A 21,882-nucleotide genomic window follows, 5' to 3' on the forward strand; every position below is an offset into this window, starting at 1 on the left:
ATTGAATTGATATTCAATTATTTTTTGTGAAATTACTCCACTAGTTTGTTATAATTATTAATACAAAGATCGAACACTCAGAAAAAACACTCAGAAATAATTCCTTCGATCCGGTCGGATTCGAACCGACGTCTTTTTGCATACCGTGCCAGACGCTATACTAACGAAGCCACGGAACGAACCAACGGACCTCACGAATTTTTCTGTGCTTGCGTCGTGTCTTTGTACTTGGTCTTTCAACGACTTTTTTTTTTAGTCGTAGCGCCATCTATGAGAAATCTATTACAGATTTATCACCCAGTTAGTACCTTTACAGCTACCAGTCCTGGCGAGAGATGTCGCTATTCACTGCATTAATTAAATTTTTATTGAATTGATATTCAATTATTTTTTGTGAAATTACTCCACTAGTTTGTTATAATTATTAATACAAAGATCGAACACTCAGAAAAAACACTCAGAAATAATTCCTTCGAACCGATCGGATTCGAACCGACGTCTTCTTGCATACCGTGTCAGACGCTATACCAACTAAGCCACGGAACGAACCAACGGACCTCACGAATTTTTCTATGTGCTTGCGTCGTGTCTTTGTACTTGGTCTTTCAACGTCAAAAGTCAGGATTTGAGTATGGTTTAAAGCACTCGAAATCATACTCGAGTGCCTGGGGTTTATTAGGGTCGTATTTCCAGTGCTTGTGTTTCCAGTGCAATCCTGACTTGAGCATTGAGTAGAGTTCTAGAATACGACCCATAGAGCGGTAACACTGGTCAACTGCCTGGGTTAAAAAAAATGAAGATGGCGATTTCAAAATGGTGGCCGAAGAAAATCTTGCTTCGATCCAGCTGAAAATTGGCATGCTAATTGTCTTTAGGAGCCTTAATCATAATTTGGGGTCAAAAATTTCTTTCGACATTTTTTAATATGGCTGCCATATAAGTGTATTTTTTGTTAAAAATAGCTGCCGAAACAGATTTGCTCTGATTCGACTGAAAATTGGCATGTAAAAGCCTCTAGAAGTGCCGGATAATAATTTGTGCACAAAATTTGTTTTTCGTCATTTTCAAATAGGGCCGCCTAGAAACGATCGTGGGCGGCAGAAAAAAAATTTCTCAGTTCCCTTTGAATATTGGCATATGGGGATCTCTAGGAGTGCTTCATAATAATTTGTGATCAAAATTGGTTTTTCGCCTTTTTTGAATATGGCCGCCAAAGAAGCGTTTATAAACATTACCTCTAATTCAACTGAAAATCGGTATGTGGGGGTCTCTATAGGTTTTTGGTAGTAATTTGCGGTCAACACTTTTTTCGCCTTTTTTCAATATGGCGGCCATACAAACTTTTCTTCTAAAGAAAGTTTTTTCTAATTCGACTGAAAATGGCATTGCTTTAATCACAATTTGGGGTAAAAATTTTGTATCCTTCGTTTTATAAGTGTTCGTTTTTTTATGTAAAGTGCTGTTGAAAAAACTTGCTTTGCTCGGGCAGAAAGTTGGCACGAAATGATTGTCTGATAATAATTAGTGGTCAAAATATATTTTTGCAATTTTTTTAAATGTGGCCGTCATTAAACAGCTATTTTAATTTTTAAAACCAAGACATAAGTGCCGAGGCCTAGGCCGAGGTCCGCGGAGGGCGAAGCCCGAAGCGTCCGCACGCCATCGTACAGACATAGACAGACATTCGGAGGCATAACAGATTACGAGTAGGTACAAGATCTCACAATTGTAAAAATATAAGACATGCTTCCCGATGTAGTGAAAAAGAGATACTTATAATAGCGTTGTTGTATCCCGACAGTCTCTCTGTTAGATTCCTTTTTTGTTCAAGCAATGCCAAAGAGAAGTATTTAGGTAAAAACTGCTAAACTTCTGCCTAATTTCCTGTACTATGAATACCGGATAACGGAGGGCAATACACAGAATACTCAAACTAAAACCAACTTACAAATGTTCGTTTCCTAAATTGGCCCAAATCGGGAATCGAACCTCCTCATCAAGCACCCATAGTACTAACCGCTGTGCCACCGTAGAGCATAAGCACACCCCATAATCTGAACCCGACCACGCGCCGCAGGCCAAGTCCGACCCCACCGTAAGTGGGGTACAGGGCTATTTAATGATTTCGACATGACAACGTTGCACAAATGTGGTTTTCTACGCGAACAAATGGTTACAAAGCTGTTATAGGTACTGCGTATCGTCCGCAGTGGGTAAATGTTGATACCTTTTTTGACGTCATCACTGAATCCTTAATGCAGTTCTCGAATTTCGATTACGTAGTTTTACTCGGCGATTTTAATATAAATATGCTCAAATCGAGTGATGCTAATACGATAAAATTTACACAATTTCTGCACTGTTCGGGTTTGCAACAGGTAGTTACGTACCCAACCCATTTTTCAGTAGATTCTAGCTCGTTGATCGATGTCGTATGTACTAACTGCCGTGTGCGAGACGTTGCGGTTAGTAATATTAGGGGTGATCTGGGGCATGCTATGATTACTGTTTCTTTGGAGATTAAAAAAACAAAATCTCCCTCTAAGTTTCTCAGGTATAGACCCATCAAGAATATAAATTTAACAGATTTTAACTTGGCAGTTGCTTCAATCAACTGGAAAACTCTATTAATACAACCTACCGTAGATTCCATGGTTAGCCATTTAAACAGTTTAATCCTGGGTTTATTTGACATATTTGCGCCTTCTAAGACAATACGACTTAGACAAAATAGATCCTTGTCCTGGGCAACTGACACTGTTAGGTTCATGACGGTGTTGCGCAATCAGGCTCACGATCAGTATCGTCGGTCACATAGCCAGTATTACAGGGACCTGAGAAACTTGGTGGTGATGAGTTAGCAAAATGAAAAGCGTGCATATTTTAATAATTTAATTAATAAAAATTTAAATAACAGTAAAGTATTTTGGAAACATTTAAAGGAAAAAATCTTAGTAGATGCCAGCAAAGGCGATGGTTTGCCGGACAATTTTAATGATCCAGATAAATATATAGATAGAAATATATAGATTAAGATAAATATTCATTTTCTGAGTGTCCCAGGAAGTGACTTTGTACCAGCTACTCAGCAGACTTATTTTGAATCAAATCGTTTCTGCTCTTCTGAATTGCAACTGAAGCCGGTAACTCAGGCTGAGATTTTTTAAAGTCCTCCGCTTATTAAATCAAATGCGATTGGTGATGACGGCATCAGTAGGGATATGGTGCTGCTCACCTCTCTCTACCACACACTTTGGGAGTTATTACAGGTATAATAAATAAGTCTTTGCTTACTGGGGAATTCTCAGTACAGTGGAAAGCGGCGTTGGTTAATCCATTGCCCATGGTGGATAACCCATGCGACCTGAAGGACCTTATGCCTATTAGTATCCTCCTATTTCTCTCTAAGGTGTTGGAAAAGGTAGTGCATATTCACTGAGTGACTACGTCGAATCTAATAGCATCCTTCCTGTCTGCCAATCTGGTTTCCGGAGAGGGCGCGGCACTGTCACGGCATTACTAGATGTTACGGATAGTGTACTGTAAACTGGGGCGTAGCTTAGGATGCGTAGCGAGAAATACTTTTATAAATTTAAACTGGAATAATCTTCAAAACTTGGTTTATTGTATTCTTTCCATTGACTTACAAATAAATGGACGACGGGTCTAATACAAAAACCACGAAAAAAATGTCCCAAGTCAACGAAATTTAAATTGTAATGTCATCGCAGTATCGCGCTGTCAGTCGAACAAATGAAGACTAAAGCGGAGTTTGGCGCTCTGTATACGATTTTAGCGCCTTACAAGTGCGGACACTTTTTAGCGCGGAACCGACGTCCATATAATTGTAAGTCAATGATTCTTTCACATATTTTCTAATTCAGGTTACATTACGAACTCTCAAGATGCTCTATTCTTTCTTCTTTTATTTTTAAAAAACACATTCTAAATACAAAACTATATTCACTCAGCCAGTGATTCTACTCATAGAGTAGAGCCTAGACTACATCCCTCTTCCTCACAACTGAAGGGGTGAACATCCCTATCTGGTGCCCTACCTATGATAGGCAACTTACATAAATGATCAGCCTTTACTATAGGCTAGCCACACACTGCTCGGAAGCTATTACCTTACCAACAAGTAAGCCACAGAGGAGGCTATGGTTTTAGTCTGCCAAAAACCTATCTAAAAGGACAGACCATAACCACATCCTAATCAAACAATTCAAAATATAATTACTCGTCAGTTATCCTAGCTAATTAGGGAACCTATCTAAATCCTAACTCTTTATTTCAGCGACCCTAACCTGGCTGAATGATCCTAACAAATTTCTAGACATTACTACTAAAACTTCCTAACTGCTTCCCTAAACTATCTTCATCGTGCATGCTGCCACAACGACGACACAGGCTTGATCATCCATCGGACGATCTCTAGGTTACATCAATATTGATCTCCCAGCTGCCTCAGTCCTCATCCTGCAGCTATCCACGTTCCATCAGCTTTATTTATTATTTCTGGCAAAATCGAAGAGTTTACATACTCCGATTTATTCAGCAAGAAGTTATCTACACTTTTTGATACCGGCTTCAAAGAAGACTTTTCTTTCTTTGACCCAATATCTGTCATGGACTTAGAAGAAGAAATTTTATTGTCCATTTCTAATTTTGACAACTTGAAACTTGAAACCGAACTTGAAACCGAAGCACTAGTATCCACCAACGCCTCGCAACTTACATCATTAATAAAAACAGATACAAAACTGTAGGGTGTATCTACACTAAAACTATCAATTGTAGACAAATTTTCTAAATGTTCAGCTGCGCTTTGCAGATATCCACGTTGAGGAGATCCCGACGAAGATCCACTACCATGTGCCCGTGAATACCCTTGACTTGGCGTATCCTGCTGCACGACTGGTGCACGTTGCACTTGATATTCCGACTGTTTAGACTCGGGTCTAATTATCGGTGCAGAGTCACCCTGTGTTTGCCAACAGTGAGAGTGCTCCTTAAAAAAATATACTGGCAAATCAATATTTTGTCGACTGACATCATAACCGTGATTAAATATATCATCTACTTGTATAATTGTTTTTCTCAACTCCTCTTTCGACAAATACAAATTACTAGCCAGCATCCATTGAAAATTGGGTATCAAATAGGTACTTCAAGAAATGTCTAATAAACTGAACATCTTGAATATTCGCTTTCGTCGCTAACTTATCTAAACTATAAAAATAACTTATCAGCGATTCGTTAGGCTCCTGTCGTCTATAATAAAATTCTCGGGCGTAATCTATTTGTGAGGGAAATTCCTCTCTTAACTTCTGTGCAATCACATCATACGTCATGTATGAAGAAAAATGCGTTTTATACCATTGTAGAGCTGGCCCCTCCAAATACAATGCAAACACGTATCTCTTATGCACATCAGACCAATTATTTAATATGCTAGTGGCCTCACAGACTACTTAGTGAACTACATTCAGACTGCTCACTATAGTACTTTTTTTTTCAGTAGTAAGAATTATTTTTAATCTGTGATACTAATGTCGATTGACATTTCATTTTTTTTAATAGGTAGACGATATTGTCTTGCAAAGGAGCAGAACATATACATCCAAACAAATTTAGGTGCTTAGGGATTCCAGTTCATTTATATAAAATAATACGATAAAATAAAATAAATAAAACAAGTCAATATTTGTTAAGGCGTTTATTTTTTAATTTCTTTTTAAATTGTTCTAATGCTTTGTTTTGCATTGGAGGTAGAATGCGGTTTGCTAACCTATGTCCGTGCCTTTTAAAATTTTATTTGTGGTACTGCACCAATTCATAATTGTAAATCGAACAGTGAAAGCAATAAAACTATTAAGTAGAATAGTTTTATGTTCGGCACAGTTTATGAAATCAAATGAATACTTGGACAAAATATTCGCTGTAATATTATATGCAATATTCGCTTTATTTTTATCAGAGAAACACGTTACTGCTCCTTCGGATGGGTATTTCAGTCGGTTTTTTAACGTTGTATACTCCCTGTGACTTACCCAGTCGTGAATACGCGTTTGATTACTTGTTAAATTTTTTAGGCATAAGTCACAGTTTATTTTTAATTTATTTAAAATTTTCCTTACTACCCATCCAGCAGTATAGGCCCGAGAGTGAACATTGAGACGTTCTCGACGGGCCTGGTCTACAATAGTTTCAACGCTTTCAGTCCTATGAATGAATAAGATGATCATGTTGAATATTTTCTTTTTTGTTCTTCAAATAATGATTGTAAATTTAACACTTGGTCCGCCGGATCATCCTCACAATTAAAAGTTTCATTATGGAATTTAATAATCCTAGTTATTAGTAATGATTTAAAGGTGCAGTTAAAGCTGTGACAGTTTGGGTCATTATTTCTATAATTATGGGCCCTAACTTGACCGAAAAAATTATCTATTGGATCGGAGTTAAAATATCTAGGCCTCATTATTGTAATCCCTTTACTTTGAAAAACTGCCACAGCTTCATATAACTTTTTATAGTTATGACAAAGTTTTTCAATGACGGCACGAACTTTTCATGTCCTTTCACATTTGTTTCTTCCAATTTTTTTATTGATTCCCTCCAAAAATCGTGATGAGGTGATTTTTCCGTTACGGCTGTTCTTAATATTTTTCCTTTTCTTTTTGACCGTATTGCAGCTCCATTGCCGCTGTCAAACAATTTGTCGAAGAACAAAACAGTGTCTGCAGTGTTTTGTAAAGTGTTACTGACTGGTCTGCCATCTGCATAGTGAGCTGAAAAATAACCCTTTATTAATGTATCAATGAGTAGTAAATAATTAAAAACAATAGCAACCTCTATCGAAATTCGCCAGTAAATTTTTGAGTAAAAATGCGTGCGTTCCTCAACTTGACATTGGCAAAATCATTAATTACTTCAATGGGGCCATAACATTTAAAAGAAGAACCTGGGATTTTTTTTTTCAATAAATCCATTTAAACAGTTTTACTAGAAAATGTTACAGTAATACAAACTGCATTACTAACCTTTTAGTGGTTCCCTTTGAAAGTACGTGTGGTCAAAGTGTCTTTTACGCGAGTAACTATGCTCCATATCAATATCCATATTTTCTGTAAGTGCAAAATAAATAAAACAATTAATATTAATAACATTAAAAGTTATTCCTTCGAACTAGCACACAACCGGGTATAAACACTAACTATATTCAAAACTCAATACTATTTCTTTAGTTTTAAAAGTAAGCAAGTACTTAAATTGTTATAAGTTATTAACGCTGGATACACCAACGTCGTCAATTTGTTTCTTAGATGACGGTCATAGTTATTAATATTTTATTTCTACAAGGCGACTACGGGCTAAGTTCATATTAAAAGTCTGTTAGGACGTAGAGATTAGAAAGCTATAGTAAAGTCTATACTTAAAACTTACCGGCATTGTCCTGTGATGGTATTCCAGAGGAAATCTCGTCTTCGGTAAACAAAGATGGATATGCACTGCCTATGAGACGTGATTTCGGCGTAATAAACCTCTTTTCAAAGTGTTTTTGACATACAAAACGTTTGAAAGTTCTTCTGGTGATAACTTTTTCAGATTATCACTTATAGACATATAGACACTTTAACCACTTCATGAGTCTTTTCTCAGTGCGAGGAAAATGATGTAAAATAGCGCCCTGTCGTGAACTTTTACATACACAGCACTCGTACATTTTGCATGAAGCAAAATACAAACACACAATACAGAATTAACGGAGAGGATAAGCACGTCACGTCTTCACTCGATCTGAACCTGTACAAACAAACTACAAGCCACTACAAGGTGACTAACAAAACAATAACAAGGTGTAAAATACCACGATCACTACCCAAGATGGCGGAAAGGCTACTGCTCCTGCGGCAGCCAATCACAGCAAGGAAACAAAAATGACCTATGTCATTATTCATTAAAAAAGATGGCCGCTATTGCGAGCGGTTCTCTATAGGTAGATTACCGGCCGTGAATGGCCTCAAATTGATTCAAAAACTCGTCTACGTCGTTGAATCCGTTAAATCTTTGTGCCGGTACACAATACATATTCTCCTCTTGCACTTTTTACTGGCATCAATTATAAATCAATATTAAATATAAAAATATAAATTACGACCTTAAGTACGCTTTCCTGGAAGTTGTGTCGTAACAACATAAAAATATTGCACGACGGACTTTTCTTCATCGGAATCCTTTCATCATTCGTAAGCTTGCGTCCATCATTTGCAGGCTTGAGTTATATTATATCCTTTCCATTGGCAGATTTTTCAAAAGTAAAATATAAAAAATTTTCACATCGGGATTCGTACTTCCCTCATTTGTAAGCCGGCGAATTCCACCATTTGTAACTGGGGCGTAGCTTAGAATGCGTAGCGAGAGGTACTTTTATAAATTTAAACTGGAATAATCAAATTCAAAACTTGGTTTATTGTATTCTTTCACATATTTTTTAATTCAGGTTACATTACGAACTCTCTATTCTTTCTTATTTAAAAAAAACACATTCTAAATACAAAACTATATTCACTCAGCCAGTGATTCTACTCATAGAGTAAAGCCTAGACTACAGTACTTACTGAAGCAGACGCTGGTCGTGCGACTTTGCTTGCTTTGTTGGATTTCTCTCGCGCGTTCGATTCGATAAAAATCTCACTCCTTCTCTCGAAGCTATCTTAGTATGGTCTAAGCACCATTTCAGTAAACTGGTTTGCCAGCTATTTGAGTGGAAGAACACAGAGGGTCAAACTTTTAACGGCAAATGGTACGGCAATATTGTCGCAACCTAGGACTTTAACACGTGGAGTACCTCAGACCGCTCCTGTTCATTATTTACACTGCCGACCTGATACGTGCAATCTCCTATAGTAAATGTCATTGCTATGCAGATGATGTGCAGCTTTACATTCATGTGGATCCAAGTAATGTACGTCCGGCTTTGAATGGCTTCAATCACGACCTGAACACTATTTGATAAATAGATCTATCTATGAATAGATTTATCTATTTTGGTCCTGTGATAATGCTCTAGTCCTCAATCCATGTAAATCTAAATAAATGGTGTTCGGTATTGATTCTCAAAGGAATAAGGTTGTTGGCTCAAATCCGGATGTAGTAATCTCAGGACAGGTTATTAACCGCGTGGAGAAAGCTAAGAGTCTTGGAATAACTATAGACAATTCTTTGCGCTTCGAGAGTCACGTGTTGGGCCTTGTTCGTAGTTGTTTCTATCGCCTTAAGGTTTTATAAGGAATCCGTGATTTACTCAGTGAAAAAGCATGGATTGCTGTTTGTGAGTCGCTCGTTTTATCTTAATTTAATTACGGCGACATTGTTAATGGGCCTCGTTTACTTGCAAAGACTCAGCGATTATTGCAGCGTGTACAAAATGCTTGCTGCAGATTTTGCTTCAATGTCCCTCCACAAAGTCACATATCAACCATTCTAAACGATGTTCTAAATAAATGCTCAGGATGGACTTTCGAAGGAAGCTTCACCTTGCCTGTCTAATGTTTGACATCATGAAATTTAAAAGCCCTAAGTATCTTTATAATAAGTTAGAATTTGCAAACTCTGCACATACTCGAAGTACTAGGCCAATTCTGGCAGGTTATATACATCGCACGGTAGCTTTTGAGGGAAGCTTCCGTCATCAGACTACAAAGTGCTGGAATAATATTCCTCCGCCAATAAGATCTGTGCATACTAAATATACCTTTAGGAAATACATTAATGAGGCTATTTTACGCAAACAAAAACTTGGTATTCCGAAGCACTTTGAGTCCATGGTATTGCTACCTTCTATCAATAACTTATTTTTGTAAGTCCTATTAATCTAACACTAACACCAATCTAATTATTCTGTTATTATTACTATGTGGACGCAAACTAACAGTACTAACCATATAAAATTAAATATGATTCTATAAACATTTAATTCTTTTGATATACTCTGACACGCACTCACTGCCGCGCAGCGGTTTCGCCGTTTTCTGATATTCTCGGGCTTAGCAGAATATCAGTATACGTTGCTCTAATTGAGCAGCAATTACGCTGAGCTACGGCCGTTTTTATCACCACTGCGCACACATGCAATGCGTTGCGAGCTTTTATTGTAATGCCTTATAAATTTCTGTGTTTGTACTTTTAGTTATTTGATCTTTTGTTTTTTAAAATTTAAACATAATGATATCTTGTTTTAATGCTTATATTGTATTTACGAATGTAGTGTTGCTTTTTTGTACCATTTTTTTTTTTGGATTAGTTTTTTATTTATTTTTGTTTGTTTATGTGTATCGCATGTGTGTGTTTTGTGATAAATAAACCATTTATCTATCTATCTAATAAAAAAATTTTGTAACTTAGTGAAAAATAGATTAGTTTGCAATATAATTAGACAAAACTGGTTAATGATCTCAGTCAGCCATAATCATGGGACCTGTAAAGAGCCCGAAACATTCGTTTGTTTGAAAAAAATAAATATACACGATTTAAATGTAAAAAGCTAGTTTCATTTAATATGTATAATAATCTCGAAAACCAAAACTGGATATGAAATTAATTTAATTTCGTTCCTGAGTAATAAATTAAATTTGTTTATTTTTCTTGAAACCGTTATAGCAACAAGACTGGCGCGACTGTGGGCGATGCTGTCACATCGATTGTCCACTCGGGTCGGGCTGTTCATTGCTTGGCGTTTTCCTCCTCATTTGCATTGAATTTTCTCCCAGAAATATAAAAAAATATGGTAAGGGATAGATTGGTTGAAACAAGAAGTAACCATGACTTTCACTACCACTAACGTACCTACAGATACTGATTACACATCACCACGTTGGTCTGTGATTTCACTGTTTTGTTTTCATACCTCTTTAAAGATGAAATGTAAGACAATGAATTAAAAATGTTAAAAATATAGAAAACTACGCGACTGTTTTCCTCAAGTTTGATGTAGGTAGGTACGTAAGTACAATTACTGTTTATGACATATTATTTACATGTCTCTTCTTCTATGCCCTTAAAATACTATCAAGTCCCTTTAAACGCGGCACAATTTCTCCAAATTGTATAGAACGTATCCTTACGGCCTATGCACACGGCGTATTTTATACGCGCAGTGGACGCACTGATGACGCGCGTTAACGCGATTCAAATGACATTCAGTCGTAGCCAGTAAACGCTATACTATGCACACGTTCACAAATACATACGCGCCGTAAATGCGCGTTTCACCCGCGTTTGTGAAACGGGCATATATAGCGCGTACTCTCAATAGTAGCACAATGGCGTCAGTCGAGACAACACTACTTACGCTAGCTTTTACGAGCGAAAGACAATTGTGTGGTCATTTTAATACAACGTTTAAAAAATTAGTAAAACACAGAAGATTTGAAAAATATTCAAACTGTTATAGAATGTCATATTCGTCATTCCAAGAAATTCTGTTCTACTCTGCCCCTTTCCTCAGTCTTGCAACGCGTTTTAGGCTCGTTTGAACGGATACAAACTCAACAATCTGCATTACGAACATCTTCGGCGCCGTAAACGCGCGTTCAAAGCGTGTTTGTGAAACGCGCGTCATCTGCGCGTATAAAATACGCCGCGTGCATACGCTCTTATGGTCAAATAGAGGTTAAATTAGCAGATATGTGGTCTGGAAAAGTTCGTTTATATACACAAAACGCGCTTTTACGATATAATACAATATAATATTTTAATTTATAAATTCGTCCTAGGTTACGCAGGTACGTAATGGTAATTTTATAAAGTTTTCTTAATATTTTCAAATTTCAAGACGAACTTCATGGGTGCATTCTGCAGAATCCCATTTTACTGTGTTAATGGTTGCCCTTCAAAGCTAAAGGGTTGTCTGGTATAAAAGAGCTACCCTTACCAGAGAAAATTCAGTTCAGAGCGAACTTTTCATCTGGGACTCTCAATTGGCTCTGGTAAGTTGTTTTAGCGTTATAGGCATAAGTACAATTTAACACATTCTTAGAATAAATACCTAATATATTTTATGTGTAACTATCTTGTAACTATACATTTAATAAGTCTAAGTCTGAATATCTAATTAATAATTTATTATAAAGCTTTATTATAAATATTAAAAATAAAGAAAAGCGCCAAGACAAACTCAAGCTATAATTAAAAGTAAGGAATTTGCATTCTTCTCAGGACTTTCTTAAAAACCGCTACAATTATATATGTAGATAAACGTTAATTAAATCATGTTAGATCTAGAACTCAGTAAATATAATCATTATATAAGTACTCAACGAATATATTGTGTTTCTGAGAACGTCGTCATCAATGTCTGTACTGTCACGAGTTTGAAACAAATACGAAAGATTTCAACGCTCTAATTGGCACATGCAGAAAATTTTAGGTTGTAACATACATGGAAACAAAAAATTTAACACAAATTAATTTTTAGTGGAAAAAGATTAGGTTTTGAGTTTTTTAATAATTTATATTTAGTACCTTTTCAAATTTATGGCTCTATAGCCAATGCTCTATAAATAAAATTAAATAATAATAACTTAACGGTGTTTTTAACGGTGATGCACGTTCACGTGGTACGCGATCTTGATATATTTATTCGCATTCGCGCTCGTCTTGTTCTAGAGTTCATTCTCAATCTGGTTAAATTAAATTTACGAAGATATATGCTTAATATAGAGGACATGAAAACAACAGGCGGAGTTCATTCATGAAGTTTTAAATAGTACGATCAACAAGTCCTACGCATTTTTCTTCTTGTTACAGTGCAAGAGTTTTTGGAACGATCGCAAAGGCGAGCGTTCTAAAACCCAAGTTCTCAGACACACCTTCTGAAACCATTTTATGTCGTAATATTGTTGATGTTTTAAGAAAATTCGTAATTAAACCTGCTGATTGAAAATGGTTGGTTGAAAAGTAAAAAGGCGAGCTACTTCCGCCAAATAATAAGCTTAAGTAATCAAAAGAAGAAACGTTGCCGGCCACCTTACGATTAAGTTTAGCTACAAACAAAATGACTCAAGCAAAGATTTATAACACGTATTTTGACTTCGACTAAGCAGAAAAGGCGAGCTGAGCAAGTATTTCGTGATTCCAAAAAAAGAACTTTGACTAAGTTTAATCAAGAAATTACGAAGTAAAATCAAAGTTTAATTATCTTACTTAAACTTAAGCAGAGTTCATTTTGCAAACCCAGAAAATTTACTTAGCTAACCAATATTTCTTATTCGAAATCAAAACTCGTTTTATATATCTCAGCCTAATTTTACTGCATTTATCAAAAGCACGCCAAATCATTTTTACTACATTGTGTGTAATATTTAAATAACTATATAAGCGCCTAATATAATTATCATGTTATTGTAACCTAGCTAAATCCGAGATAGACGCAGAAAGTAGAAGTACTGCGTTTGACGCACGAGTACTGGACGAGGGCCAATTTCCGTCGCTCCATTCAGCTCTTCGACAATGACCTGACTTTCCTACATATATAGGTGTGTGACTGCTGTAAACAATGATAGCATGTGTTCGAAATTGTATAGGCAACAATGTATTCAAATGGTTTTCGTAGCTACGCAAAAGGCCGATGCATAATATATAAAGATTAGATAATGATAATCTATTTCATTTTAGTAACTATAACTTAGGAGAAAGTTCTATGTACTACCGGATTTGTATGTAGTTTTACATAAATATATAGTAATGTTTGTTTGATTTATATATACTTGTGTACTCAAGGTATTTGAAATTCCAATTTCAAAGACCGTATTCTGTGACCCGTGATCTACTTCATTCTGATTTTGAAAAACTAATCATTAGAATACCTACAATATTCGATTTCGATTTTGGAATTTGTAAAAGTTATTTCATTTTTTTATCTTTGTTTTGATCTTTAACATCACGAATCTTTCAACAAAAAGATGTTAAGAACTACGACGCAAACACGTATATTTACTGGAAAAACAAGGTGAAAATGTGGCGTCAATAACGTTCATGATTTTGTTAACATTTCATTTTTCGTTAGTGACCATTTATATTTTTAAATGTTATTGTTGATTTGTCCAAGTATTTTCGACGTGATATAGCCATTAATTCGGTCACTTTTATAATCAATTTCGGCGGGTCTTAATTGTATTGGTTTAAATTGTATGGGGATTAAAAAATGAGACCTAGTTAATAGTTATTTATTGTGCAAGGCTATAAAGTTGTTGTTTGACGCGATTGCTTGTATTGAAGATTGAAAAAATAGAATCCTGAGCGTAGCGAGGGTTTCAAATCACGAGACGCAAAACAATTTTGCTGCCGAGTGAAATACACAACTTTTCACCTCACTATAGCGAGGAAACTGGTACATGAAAGAAAATCAATCGAACTATAACAAATCAGTTTAAGTAAACAAAATTATCGTTGTCAATAAAATGTCAACTATAAAAAAATATGCCAACGGTTTTATATTACCTATATAATGTATACAACAAATCGCGTAATTGAACGTGTCATTATGTTTTTTCATTGAAAGAAAAAGTTAGGTGCACTACAGTTCATCGTCAAGTTCGAATTTCAAAAACCTTACCCACGCTAGACGCTAGCGTCAAAAAGGTTGTTCAAATTCGATCTTCTAATCTTTTGCGCGCAAATTTCTAATGAGAAAGCCTTTTCGAGCTAGTGAGGTGAAAAAAGTTATTTTTCCTGGGGTCTCTTATAAATAGTTACATTAATATAATTGAACTTAATCAAACTAAATTTTAATTATAAATACCTACAAAGATCGAACACTACGAAAATTTCCTTCAATCCGGCTGGATTCGAACCAGCGCCATCAGCGATTTTCAATAAACTGAATAATATTATAAATATTATACATAGGGCGCACTATAAGTTTCCGGAACTGGCCACTTACATAAACAATGTTTAAAAAGTAATTACAACATTTGAAAATGGAACTCTTCGGCTATGGAATACCTACAGTTTGTTTCATCTGACTGTCACTTGTTTTTACATTGTGGCGTCATTTTAGAAATTCGTTGTCTACATCACCATGGATTTAACTCGTGAAAATTTTCGTGGTATGATTTTCTACGACTTTAAGTGTAAAGTAACAGCTCAGCGGAGCTAAGCTCGGCTTCAATCTGATTTTGACGATGAAGCACCATGCAAGACGACTATTTATAGCTGGTTTACAAAATTCAAACGCGGTCGTGTGAATCTCAGTGACGAATTTTGTGATGATCGCCTGTCCATTGCTGTGAACAACAAAAACATCGATGCTGTGCTCCGAATGTTCAAAATAGACAGGCATGTGGACACACCATGAGATTCGGGCATCTTTAGGCATAGGCATGAGTCAAATACAATCAACACTACACAAACATTTGGCTGAGAAAAAGCTGTGCTCTCGGTGGATCTCACACAATGTGATTGAGGCTCAAAAAACGGATCGCGTCACTTGGTGCAATGCCATGCTTACCAAATTCAACGAAGGGGCGTCAAATTTGGTGTGGGATATAGTAACAGGTGACGATTTATACTTGTATTTATAGTTACGATCCCAAAACAAAGCAGCAATCGAGCGTGTGGATCTTTCCAGATGAGCCGAAACCAACCAAAGTGGCGCGCGTGTAAAGTGCCTTTAAGCAAGTTATTGACAAACTCCGCAAAAATAACCGTAAACGCCGTAACATCTTGCACCACGATAATGCCAGTTCTCACACGGCCAGACAGACAAATGAATTTTTGAAGGTGAACAACGTTGACCTTATGAGCCATCCCGCGAACAGTCCCGACCTTAGCACCTTGTAACTTTTATTTATTACCAAAAATTAAGAACCAGTTACGCGGTCAACGATTTTTATGACCTGAAGAGGCTGTCGAAGGGTATAATAAATATGTTTCAGAGATTGTCACGGAGGAGTGGCATAAATGTTTTCAAAATTGGTTCATTCGTATGAAAAAGTGCATTAACGCTAACGGAGAATATTTTGAGAAACAATAAATTCATTTCTGATCATTTATTATATTTTTTTCTTATTAATTCCGGAAACTTATAGTGTGCCACACGTATAATAAATATTCAATGAAGCTATAAGCTTCGAGTAGGTAGTCGTATCATAAAAATTCTTCAATTCTTAAACGTTTTATTTCTCCGTAAACTTTATTTCTTAAATATAATATATATATATCTGTTCAGTTAAAGAACCTAAATAGGAATGTTCGTCTAAATGAAGTCGTCATTTTCATCCTAATTAATTAAATAATTACATTTTATTAAAATATTATAAAAGGGCGAGCAAAAATGATTAATTCAGTAGAATGACACATGCATACATGGGTATGTAAATGTAAATTTAGCTAGAGGTTAATAAACGAAATGAGGGGCGTCGTCGTCTGTTATAAAAAAACTCACTCGCATCTTCGACAGGGATTTGGATCTCTTCCACGGGAACTATACTTATATTTAATAGCGTTATGGAAAAAACACATAAGTATATCCATAGTATATCCTTCTTTTGTCCTCGTCTCGATTAGTGTATGTTTTCGTTTACTATTAGTAACTATGTAAGCTATTTGAATTGTATTGTTCGTTATATAAAATCAATTAAAATCAATCGATGGATAAAACACTCCCGGACACATAAATCGAGCCATCTTGATTTTTATTTTTCAAGTGCTACAATAAAATTTGTTTTATTATAATTGAAGAAAGAGTTTTTCCGCAAAGGATTTCGTAAATTCAAATTTTCAGCAAAACCTTTTGAATATGACATTTAGTATACCAGTTTCAAACTTGAACTAGTTATTGATCAATCAAACATTATTTAAGGTAAGGATATTTAAAACTGACAATGCAAAGTGGCTCGAAATATCTGTCCGGGAGTATATATATCAAATCATATTTTGTATATAACATACAATAGAAATTCATCATTACGAATAAGTTGCGTGCATGTATCTTCTTGTAAATGAAAAAGCAAAAGAATTGACAACCTCCGTGGTAGAGTGACTAGCACACCGGTTTTTATGGTGTGTGCGCCATCTTTAAGGTCCCGGGTTCGATCCCTGGCCGGGTCAGTATAGAAACTAATTTTCTATATTGCCTCGGGTCTGGCTGTTAGAACTACGTATGTGATGTTGCCTAATAAAAAAAAATATTGGTATATTTTATATAGCTATTTCAGTATCATTGATTTTTTTATATTTGTTGGATTGTTATATTATAATAATATTTATGACGCTCAAAGGGTAAAAGTTTTGTTATGAAAGATATAAATATACAAATTTTGTTGTGTCAAATTTTTATTGAATTGATGTTAAATTGTTTTTATGTGAAATTACTCCTCGAGTTTGTAATAATTATTAATACTATTTATTTTTTTATATAATTATTAATATTTATTGTGTCAATTAAACGAATTAATATACTATATATTAAAATTAAAAAACAAATATATATGACTGTATATTTTTCCTACTTTTTGTAAATGGCAAGATAGAGTCCAAGGAATCATAAAAGCTATCGCCGCAATGTTCTTGTTTCTTATTTATAAAAAGTATAAGAAACACGTAAACATAATAAAAAAATCCAGAGATTGGCACACAAGCATAACTATTTCAGTTCTAGTGAACTTATTACTCTATTATGCTTGTGTTAAATGCATGCTAGAGAACAGTTATTAGTTGTACATCTCTTGTATACGCATATTTCTTTAACTACAAACCTAGTACATTCCTTATTTAAAGCTCTATTAAGTAGTTATTATTGGCATCGCTTCCTATCAAAAGAATCAATACTTAACATTACAAAGTTTGCTTTAATGTAGGTACCTACAGCATTTAGTGTTATTACATAAGGTATTTTTTATTTATTATACCAGGATTGTTTTTGGTACGTCTTCAATGACATCTAACCTTCGATTACTAGAAGCATCTAATTATGCTAGGCAGTCACTTTTGTGTACTATGCCACATGAAAGAAACTTTTTGTGTAAAAATTTGGAGATATATTGCCTAATGCAACGACCGTAGTTTCTGTATAAAAAGATCATCTGCCTAAACTGTGTGTCGTAGTGTTGAATACGGCACTCCTCAAAGTTAAAAGAATATATACTATTCTTTTGAGGATATACAATAAAATCAAATAAATAAACATAACTCCTCGCATAATCACAAACTCTCTATCTTTGAACTTCCCATTTGAAATTCCTAATGAAAGGTTAAGTAACACTGTAAGAAAGCTTACTTCTCGCCATGTTCACCACTGCAGGGTACCACCTAGCTGGGTACCGGTAATTAGCAGAAATGAGCACTGGAACCACCAAGCACGTGTATGCAGCCATTAGCCACGCTCCCCCCAGCGCCACCAGGAGGCCTCGGGGTGCCCAGTACGGCAGAAGAAGCACCACTGATAGAAGCCATACTGAAATTAGATAATGGAATTGTTCATAAATCGGTGAAACCTGTCTACAAAATGTTTCCTTTGCCATTTCGAATGATATAATACGATATAGCGCTGAATATTTAGGTATAAGTTCGTTTTAGTCCTCGAGTGAGACATCAAAGCCTGTCACTTATTTTACAAATAAGGCGTAGATAACCGTAATCAAAAATAAACAACCCAATTTTTTCAACTAATACTTATTATAATATATGTAAACTTATAATTTTCATCATTATAAATTATTTTCCCAATCAACGTAACTCGTAAAAAGAAACTTCCAAAATAAATGGCACATTAAATTGAGCCTAAAAAATTTGACCTCGACCTGAATGGAAATCGATTCTGAATTTGCAAATTCACAAATTCAGTTGCAGATATAGAATTGTATCCACAACCCACTTATACATAGCCTTCACAAATTATCATGACTCATGATAAAATACATTTTAAAGTGACCCGTTTTTTCGAATGCATTCGTCGGCACGACGACGTGGAAGATACTCATTCCTTTCACATCTTTGATTGAAAACAGAACAGTCAAAACTTCAGGCTACGCCTTATAGGATTGGAAAAAATAAAGGAATACGCTGGCCTGAATTTTTGTCTTGTCATTTAATTTTCTCTTAAGCAATAAGTAATGAAAAAAAATCATACTTAATAATGGCTGTTTATTTAGAGGTGTTTCAAAATAAAAAGCAATATTTACGAAAACAATATTCGACGACCTTGTCGTCGTTACCAATGAAAATATGAAACACGTACGAGTATATTCTATGTCGTAAATCAAGAAAACTTTTGAAATTGGTTTGAAATCTTTTTTTTACAATATCAAGTGACGGAACGAACAAGTCGTGTGCCTGATGGTAAACTATACGCCTGTCCATTACAGTTGCAGTGCCACTCAGAACTTTAAATCGAAAAGATCTGAAGGGCACTGCCACTGCGCCCGTCACCCTGTGACATAAGTTGACAAGTCCCATGTGCCTGTAATTTCACCAGGACCCTTACCCTTCAAAACCGGAACACAGTAATGCTGACATTACTGCTTGACGGCAAAAATAGGTAAGGTGGCAGTACTTGCCTTGACGAACTCTTTCACAAGGAGCTGTAGGAGCTACTAGAAATCAAAAGTAAACTGCTTGATTTACTATGAATGAATCGGTACCGTATTAGATAATATAAATTTACCAAATCAACTTGAATTATAATCCAAGTAATAAATTCAAAACTTTCTTAGTATGCGCTTATTTGTTTCATACGTAGTTTAACAGAAAACGTGTTTTTTATTTCTTTACCCTTTCGAATAAGCTTCGACACTTGCCTTATTTATGGAAGTAAACAAATGAGTCATAAAAAGTGAAAACAATAACAATAAAAGAAATTAATTTAAAAGATTGTTCAATGAAGTTTATTACCAGAAATGTTCAAAGCTCCACGATCACGCTTTGTTTGACATATTTTGAAAAGTTCACATACCAATATTGGCGATTTTGTCCTCTGATTTCAGCGTATGAATCTTCGAGAAAGAATCACTACGTATTCTGCCGCGCACTCTTGATATCATTCCCATTTTATATACAAAAATCACACTTGTAATTGATGATAGTTTCAAACTTTTGTACAGTTTAATGTTAGTAAGAATCGCACAAAACTATATAGTGCGTGAAAACTTAATTGAAATTAAAAATAATCGACATTCGGGAGACGCGAATACACCACCGGTTTGAGCGAAGTGTATCACATGAATGCGCATTTGGGCGGGCGGGAGATTGGGCGGCATTGCTTGCGCACGGTGTCTGCTACTCAAATACATTCTATTATTTTTCATTATGCATTTGTAATACATACACTACTGACTACTGCTCAATAACCATGAATACCACGGAAACAGTACCGGCGTTGGATATAAAATTAATATATTAAAACGACACTTATCCAGTGTTGACGAAAAATTGCCTCACGGCGACGACGGTGCAATGACGTTATATTTTTAAATTTAATTCCATGTCACTGACTTCTGAGGCAAAAACACTATCTTCAAATTAGTAGGTGGTTATTCCTACAGCTTGAACTGAATCATACAAACTTCGTTTTCATTCATTTCTTCGAATAGGTGCGTCAACAAATAGTATCTGGAGGTTTATATTACTCCTAAACTAAGTCCAAGATAACCACATATTCCGTTGTCATATAAGGTCACGGCGTCGCGGACATCATACTTCGTAGCGCTCAGATCACAAAACAATCAAATCAAATATTTGACTTTCAGTTCAAAGAAAATAGATCTACCACGAAATACGAACCAATTTATCGCTTAAAGTGGCGGGATGAACAAGCCTTGGACCTTATGGGTCACGCCTATCCATAATCCTTGCAGTGCCACTTAAAACTTTAAATCGCGAAGATCTGAGAGGCACTGCCACTCTCCCGTCACCCTGAGACATAAAGTTGACAAGTCCCAATGTGCCTGTAATTTCACCAGCACTCTCACCCTTCAAAGCCGGAACTCAGTAATGCTCATATTAGTGCTTAGCGGCAGAACCAGGTAAGGTGGCATTACTTCCTGGACGAACTCTAAAAATTCATGAATATCTTACTTTTTGTTACACTTGCATATAAGTATAGATTTTGCATCTATCATCATTACAGTTCCTCATAAACAGTTCCGAAACAAGAACTAATTCTCGTTTTGTAACCATAACTGGTACTGCAAATGATTGGTTCTCTTTTCATTCATATGTATAAACATTTCATTTTTTACATATTTACTTTATTTTTACAAATATACATGTGTAAATTTTTATTGAATTGATATTCAATTTTTTTTATGTGAAATTACTCCACTAGTTTGTTATATATAGATATTCATAGATAGATGGAAAACAGTTAAAAAGTCGTTGAAAAACCAAATACAAAGATACGACGCAAACACATAGAAAAATTCGTGAGGTCCGCTGGTTCATACCGTGGCTTAGTTGGTATAGCGTTTGGCACGATATGTCAGAAGACGTCGGTCCGAATCCGGACGGATCAAAGGAATTTTTTCTGAGGGTTCGATCTTTGTATTAATAATTATATTAACAATAATATACATGTTTCCAAAAATGTATATACAGAGGGCAGAGTTAATATATGAAGTGAAATAAACATTTGTCTGCAACTTTCTGTGGGTTTTAGACCACACATAGTTCTTATGCACCTTTTCTGGGATTTGAATATACTTTCTCTTTCACCACTTTCCCCAGAATACACAGGGCGCACTATAAGTTGCCGGAACTGGCCACTTACATAAACAATATTTAAAAAGTAATTACAACATTTGAAAATGGAACTCTTTCGCTGTAGAATACAGTTTGTTTCATCTGACTGTCACTTGTTTTTACATTGTGGCGTCATTTTAG

At 35.4% G+C, this 21,882-nt stretch overlaps 1 protein-coding gene and 1 long non-coding RNA gene across 3 annotated transcripts in view; both read right to left on the minus strand.

Moving 5' to 3' along the window:
* The window catches only part of LOC113226532, a 46,811-nt gene extending 26,610 nt beyond the window's left edge, over positions 1-20,201 (minus strand). The window contains exons 1-2 of one of the 2 annotated variants that reach the window (XM_026459185.1): positions 19,958-20,201; positions 18,284-18,460 (exon numbers count right to left, since the gene is read on the minus strand). In XM_026459185.1, coding sequence (XP_026314970.1) covers positions 18,284-18,460; positions 19,958-20,051 — 271 coding nt within the window. In that variant the 5' untranslated portion in view covers positions 20,052-20,201. Of the gene's footprint in view, positions 1-18,283; positions 18,461-19,957 lie in introns of those variants that run through there. The other variant, XM_026459183.1, reaches the window with a different exon arrangement.
* Positions 6,735-7,647, minus strand: LOC113226533. Its single transcript, XR_003310116.1, has 3 exons — positions 7,450-7,647; positions 7,047-7,130; positions 6,735-6,794 (listed from the first exon to the last, which is right to left on the minus strand). It is a non-coding gene; the product is annotated as an uncharacterized LOC113226533 (long non-coding RNA).
* Positions 20,202-21,882: the final 1,681 nt, after the last annotated feature.

Source organism: Hyposmocoma kahamanoa, unplaced genomic scaffold (genome assembly GCF_003589595.1).
Source record: "Hyposmocoma kahamanoa isolate Upper Pololo Valley unplaced genomic scaffold, ASM358959v1 192, whole genome shotgun sequence".
Classification (NCBI taxonomy): Eukaryota; Metazoa; Arthropoda; class Insecta; order Lepidoptera; family Cosmopterigidae; genus Hyposmocoma; species Hyposmocoma kahamanoa.